The 7469-nt window shown below is 32.8% G+C and overlaps 1 protein-coding gene across 1 annotated transcript; it reads left to right on the forward strand.

Annotated features, from left to right (window-relative positions):
• The first annotated feature begins 605 nt into the window (after positions 1 to 605).
• LOC111024279 (uncharacterized) lies at positions 606 to 4388 on the forward strand. Its single transcript, XM_022301926.2, has 3 exons — positions 606 to 946; positions 2815 to 3651; positions 3830 to 4388. The coding sequence occupies exons 1-3, from the start codon at positions 729 to 731 to the stop codon at positions 4209 to 4211; spliced, it is 1437 nt and encodes a 478-aa protein (XP_022157618.1). The 5' UTR covers positions 606 to 728; the 3' UTR covers positions 4212 to 4388.
• Positions 4389 to 7469: the final 3081 nt, after the last annotated feature.

Here is a 7469-nt window from a genome sequence, read left to right on the forward strand (position 1 = left end):
TATATTTAATCTGCAAGTTTTCAATACAATAAATATATGTCAGAGATTTTTTAAAGAAATATATATATATATATATATACGGTTTCAAATTAAATAAGTAATAGTTTATTCAAACCGTGTCAGGTTGTGAGTTCGATCTCCCACCCCACATATTGTATTAAAAAAAAAATTATCTAAATCATTGTATCTCAAATCGTATTTTTAAATAAAAAATTTTCCTAATCAAAACGGTCGAATTTTTCAGGATTCTATAGAATTTTAAAATAAATTACTTATTTAACCTTACCCTATTTTAATTTATTATTAGTAAATTTAAATCAAAAGCCTAAATCAATAAACTTTTTAGTTTCTTTTTCATTCCAATGAACATCTCCAAATAAATAAATTTAATTACATTGACTTCAAATCATTTTCGTTCTAAATAAAATAAAAAAATTTTAAATTATTTCCGTGAACAATAATTTGAGGAAATAGGAAAGAAACTTTCCTATTGGTTAATAGAATTTGAATTATTGAGAAGTGACAAATTTTAATATTATTTTTCAGTCATCTTCCCAAGATACTCCACATTAGGATCCATTTGCCCACTCCAATCGGGCCAGCTACACTTTCTTTGTCATTTCCTCATCTTTCTCCATAAATATCAAACCCCATCTTTAGGTGAAGAAAAATAAAAGCCCAGAAGAAAAAAGAACAAAAAGAGAACAGCATTGATCTTGAAGGTAGCCATGAATCAGTCGGATGGAGAAGAAAGAAAGTCACTGCCTAAATACTTCACCATGAAATCGAGGATGAACGGTCGATATCTGCGTTATATAAATGATGACAAAAGTAAAACCATGAATGGCTTTCTCAAGTTCTGTGGATCTCATGTGGTCAGCCCATACGCCAAGTTTGAGGTCGAAGAAGCCAGAGCCAAAGGGAAGAGGGGTCTTGTTCATATCAGGTGTGTTACATTATAGTTTCGGAGTTTTCATTTTTTTTTGCTGTTGTTTGCACATTTCAATTTGGTTTCTATGATTTTGAAAGTTTTAATTTGGTTTCTATTCTTTTTCGTCGCACCTTTCAATTTGGTTGAATCTCACGAGTTTATTGTTCCTAAATTGTATTTTTCTCTCACTCGAGAAGCTCATTTATTTTCTTTTATTTTTAACGGACAGTAAACAAAAATATTTAGTTTTTTCAAATATAGCACTATTTTTTGTAAAAAAACAGAGGTTCAATTTTAAAATGACAACTTTATCCAAATGATATATATTTGTTATATATTTGTTATATATCTGTAATATATTTGTAATATATCTATAATCTATCTTACTACTCATATATGTATATGATATACATCTGATATATTATTGATATGAGTGTCTGATATACTTGCAATATGTATATGATATATATTTGATATACTATTGATATGAGTGACTGTACAATATGTATATGATATATCTAATATAATACTCATATCAACTGATATACTACTGATACGAGTGTCTGATATACCACTGATATGAGTATATGATATACTACTGATATATAATTGAAAATTTTTGTTATATTTCAAAATTTAAAAAACAGGTAACATATTTTGAAATACATAAAATATTTTTGCTACCCACTGCAGTTTCCATATTTTTTATTTAGTCACAAAACCTAATGCAATCAACTAACACACAATTACCAAATAGAAAACTACCATGTGAAATTTTTTTGTAATATCAAGGACCATTTATTTTTATTCTTATTTTTTTTATTTCTCGAAATCAACGCCGTGCGACTTACACTATTGCATCCTTATAATTGGGGCTTGTTGGGTGTTGGGGCTGAGCATTATGACAAGTGGAGTAATGGAATAGAAGACCTCATGATAGGTGATACCACAAAGTCCTATATCTTTGCCACTCTGCCATCCTTTGAGGACATATCAATGACCACTTATGAACTTTGATTAAATCATAGAGACCGAATTGAAACTTTTAAAATCATAATGACTAAATTTAATACTTTTGAAATCATAGGAGCTAAATTGAAACTTTTAAAATTGCAGGGACAAATTTACAAATTTGGACAAACTACGGGGACAAAATTTGTAATTTACCTTATGTTTGCTCAAAAACTTTCACGATATCTCTTTCTTTAATTTCTAAACATTCAAAAAGTAATACCATTTAGTCAAAAAGAGCTTTTGAAGGATTGTGCTCTCAATTTTGAGAGGACGTAAAAGGTTCTAGTTTCTTCTTCGTCCATAAAGTCTAACTTCTTTTGTAATTACGATATCTCTACCATTTCTCTGAATTTGGGTGTTTTTCTCTAGCCTCCTCATCTCTTGTTTCTTTGGTTCGATATCATTTACAAAAAAAAAAAAAAACGCTTTCGGAAGATTTATTTAATGCATAGGACTTTGAAAAACATTTTAGTTCTTGCCAATGAAGGACCCAAATAAATATTTGTGCAGTCCCTATAATTCAAAATAAAATAAACTTAGAAATTCAAAGATAAAAATAGATTGAATCCATAGGGACTAAAATAGAATAATTTTGAAAGTTTAAGCTCTAAATTAAGCTCGGAACCTTGATGGTATTATTTAAATTAGATTTATTTATTCAATAAAGTTTATTCCATAATCTAAATTGGTTTATTGTCTCTATATCTTTTTTTACAACTTAAGTATTTGTTTGGTGTCTTTTTCTTTTTAAGTTAAAAAATATGGATGGAAAATAGACGTCTTAACCAATTAAATTATGTTTTGAGTGGATAACAAAAGTTTAGTTTCAAATATTATATAATTATACCTTTGTCATTTTGTTTTTGAAGGTGTTGTTACAACAACAAATATTGGGTTCGTTGGTCGGCCAAATCCAAGTACATTGTCGCAAGCGCCAACGAACCTGACGAGGACCAATCAAAATTCTCATGCACATTGTTCGAACCCATCTACGATTACGACATTGAAGCCTTCCGCTTCAAACACGTGGAGCTTGGTCGGTTCCTACAGCTCCGAGAGCATGAGTCAAGGCAGTTCCGCGAGGCACTGTTCGCTGCCAATGCGGGAATTGAAGCCGATGAGTCGGATCTGATGGCAGTGGTGGATTGGTCGACGCTGTTCGTGCTGCCGAAACACGTGGCGTTCAAGGGCGACAATGGCAGATATCTCAGAGTCCATTCTTCTGGGACTCGGTATTTGGAGTTTTCAGAAACCGATGTTGGAGATCCACTTGTGGGGAATCAAATCTTCACCACGCCCGATGGGCACGTGAGGATAAAAAACGACCATTTGGGAAAGTTTTGGATTCGTGATCCTAATTGGATCCATGTAAAAGCAACCGAAGATAATTTTGACGATCCAAACACACTGTTTTGGCCTGTTCGGCTTAATAATAGCAATGGCGTGGCCCTTATCAACAGAGGAAATGATAGATTCTGCAAGAGACTTACTACAGAAGGGAAGGACAATTGTCTGAACGCTGCTGTCACCACCATTACGCCCGAGGCAAAACTCGAGATAGAAGAGCTTGTGATTTCGAGGACGATTTACGACGTGAACTTCCGACTTATGGATGCGAGAATCTATGGTGAGTCATTCGTGACGATGGCGTCTGGGGATGTTGTGAACAAGAATAGTGAACCCGAGAAGCAAAAACTCAAACTCAGGTATCGTTAAACTACGACCATCCAACCTAAAAGCTTAGTTGATATATTACTCTGTATTACATTGTTGTATGGTTAAAGAAAAATTCTTGGCTCTTTAATGAAGAGGACCAAATCTTATTACTAAATAGGCCCTTAACGACTAAGGTATGGTAGATTTATTTGTTCAAATTCTCAACAGGTACGAAGACACCAAGTCATCCACGTGGACAAACTCGGTAGCGACTAAGTTAGGTATGAAGATGTCGATCGAGGCCGGGAGTCCCGAGATCGCGACCCAAGAACTCGAGATTTCAGCAGAGATTAGAGAGGAACGAACATGGGGAGAAACTAAAGAGAGCAAAACTAGAATGGAGGTGGAGCATGAAGTTGTGGTGCCAAGCTTCTCTCGAGTGAAGACCAAAGTGTTAGCAACCAAAGGCTACTGCGACATCCCCTACTCCTACACTCAAAGAGACGTTCTCACCAATGGCAAAGTGGTAATTCAACACTTCGATGATGGGGTCTATATTGGCAGCAATTGCTATAACTACAGCTTTCAAACTGAACAGGAAAAACTGTGATTTCAGAAAGTTATGGTTTTATTGGTGAAGTGTATGTGTGTTTTTTAAGGAATTCATGTACTAAATAATGCTGCCATGTGCACCTTTGAATTCCCCTTGTGTTTCTTCTTTGCATGTGTTGGTAATCTGTGCTTTAAATGAATAAAGAGCTATATGTACTGTGTTTTGCTTTGGGTTTGTTTAGTGTTGTGTGGTGGTACTTAGTGTAATAATTTTATGAATAATTTATTAGCATACTTCTTTTCGCTATTAAGGAACTCACATCCAAGAGAAAACGGACATGAGTTATTCCCCTCATTGTCAATTGATTTTGATATGTAACCTCATGAATATTAATATTCGCTATCTTTCTATTCTTAGGTGTGGAAACATAAAAATAAATTACTATCATTTTGGGTATTCGTTTAATTTTGTTAATTTCTTAAATTTATGTTGTAGCAGAAATTGCTAACGGGAAGTGTATGGGTCAAGTTTTGACATAGAAGGTAAGTAATTACCGACATCTCATCTTATTCGCTTGATATATTTTGTTTAAAGAATCAAATTTGAGTGAAGGAATAAATCAAAGTAAATAAACATGCAAATAAAGAGAAAAAAATTCTATCCATACAATTCACATGGCTGAATCAATCCATACACGATAAATATAGCTATAGCTATGTATGTTTAAAGAAAACAACAAAATCTCAAATAAAGTTCCATAACAAAACTAGTAAAATCAAAGAAAAGGAAAAAATTAATGTTATAATTCTCATGAAATATGTCAAATATGTTTTTTTTTGTGCGTCAATGTGGTACAATACAAATAGCATGAAAACGAACAAATAATCTACTTATAATTCTCATGAAATATAGCTCACATAGCTAGGTATGCTATCATATGTCAAATCATAGCTCATTAGTGTTAGGAACAACATACCCCTCCATCCATATTGTGTCATGGTAATAATGATGTTGTGTTCATTTTAGGCCTAAATTCTCATGGCTTTGTTGTTGATCAACTGGCTTGATACCAATGAATATAGTTCTCCTTACTTATAGACCAAGATCTTACCCTTATATAGCTAATATTGAAATTTGATCAAACTCCAAACAATAGTCCCCTTTAACAAGGTATCATATAATCTCTTCCTTGAATAGTTGTTCATGTATCTACTTTATCAGTCTAGTTTAGAGTTTGCTCTTTATATTAGCAAACTCTCGTTTTGAGCATACCGCCAATTCTGATATTTAGCAAGACACTATGGATCGGGATTTACATGGTGTTGACCCCTCCTTGTCGCACCTCTAACTATCCTCTCCAAAAACATCATATATTGGTCACACACTTCTAAAGTTAGTTCAATTAGCGTGTTGCTTATATTTAAGTAATCGTGTTAACGATAGAGATTTATTAACGTGTTACATCCATGTAAATATCCACTCGCACACACTATTTGCATTAGGTAAAGGACAACAAAATCAGAAAGACGAATGAGCAAGATTTATACTAGTTGGATCTTGACCTACTACATCCACTTGGAGAGTTTTATGACATGTTAAACACAATTATTATGAGATATAAAACGAAGAATAGATCTAAAATAAAGAAAAAGCTCTATAAAATAGCTTCAACGAGCATGCACAATTAAACTTAGTTCGATTTTTTTTTCTTTTAAACCGAAGATTGAACCATGTACCAATTACATGCTCGTGATCCCTAAACAAGTTAAAGAAAATATCTTTGACGACTTCTTATGTGTAAAAAGGTGGAAATCTGGGAAAGGACAATGAGTCTCGAACTCGAATTGCTTCATAGAATGAACTCAAAGCACATAATTATTAGTGAAAACTCATTTGGTAATTCTTAGGCCGTACCTGAAGTTGCAAGCCTGGATCCAAGAAAGGAAGAGTGTCAAGAAGCCTACTATTAAAGAGATGTACTTTTACTACTCGAGGAGCCTTACCAATTTGGGGGAAGAGAAGATCATAAAAGCTTGATTCTATGGAGGACTTGATGAAGAAATTCCCCTTAGAGTTGAACTTCAACCTTGTGCAAAGCAATCAAAGTTGAAACTAGACTTGAAAAGAGAGACTACAATATATTGGCAATCTTAATTCATGTCCCAATGATATGACACTCAAAAGAAAAACTAGTTTCCCTTTATTTATTATCGAGAATAAAAAGAAATACTTTGTAAAACCATACATGTGAATCCTATTAGTTAAATAGTATTACCTATTTGTATGCATGTTGTTGATAAGGTGATTGAAAAAGAACTTTGTTATACTATGCATGTACTTCCTATTCTATTAGTTAGAGAAGTAAGAAGTTTTACGTGAGTGGCTTGTTGAAAAATTTAAATTAAAGAAATTCTAATTCATGATTATTCTATAATAAAAGTCATAAAATTCAAGAACAATAAGACCAAGGATTGAAAACCAAATCTATAAAGATAGTAGAATTATCTAGAACGATTGATCATGACCGGTAAGAAGTTGTGATTTATGATATTCTCAACTATGCAATCTAAACTAAATATGGGCAATACTCTTTGTCTGACGGGAAAACAGGAGGCTCAAGTAGCATAGTCTGTATTGGGGACCATAATCATATATTTCTATGTTAATCCTAAGGTTTCCATAATATCCTAAGATTAATAGGCTAGATTCTACTCAGTAGACCACACCACTAAAGGAGAAGTCATGGGCCCATAATCAACCTCACTTATATGATCATTAAATAGTCCAAATATAATCGCTCTTTAATTTGTTATCCACATATTAATTAATTATTAAATTACTTCCAACATGTGTTCTTAATGTTGACTTAAAAAGTAGTGAGCTAGAAAAAGAAAACAAAAACAAAAACAAAGCGTGACGTTAAGTCTACTATCAGTAATTGTTGCAGCCAAACCTTCCATATTATCTAGAATATTTTTCTTCATTTTACGGTTGCTATTATTTCCTTAGTAGAAAATCATGAAGGTCAATATGTGTAAAATTACCTTATTTATTCTTTTAAATGTCTATTTAACAATTGTCTTGGTTTAGCTTCTGAAGACAAGAAATTCAATCAATTATATTATAATTTTATAGATCTTTCTTCTTTGACACGAAAAGAGAACTCAGTTGAGTTTCAATTGACCTTCATTCTAAAATCCTCTATCACACACATTTTTCCTCTCTACTTTTTTTTTTCTCATGGCAGAAAAAAGAAATCTCATTGACTATACAATCATTCCACCAATGCGCAAGTCTCATCTCTATCAAGTTGAA

Source organism: Momordica charantia (assembly GCF_013281855.1).
Source record: "Momordica charantia cultivar OHB3-1 chromosome 7 unlocalized genomic scaffold, Mcharantia_2.0 BLBB01000007.1, whole genome shotgun sequence".
Taxonomy (NCBI): domain Eukaryota; kingdom Viridiplantae; phylum Streptophyta; class Magnoliopsida; order Cucurbitales; family Cucurbitaceae; genus Momordica; species Momordica charantia.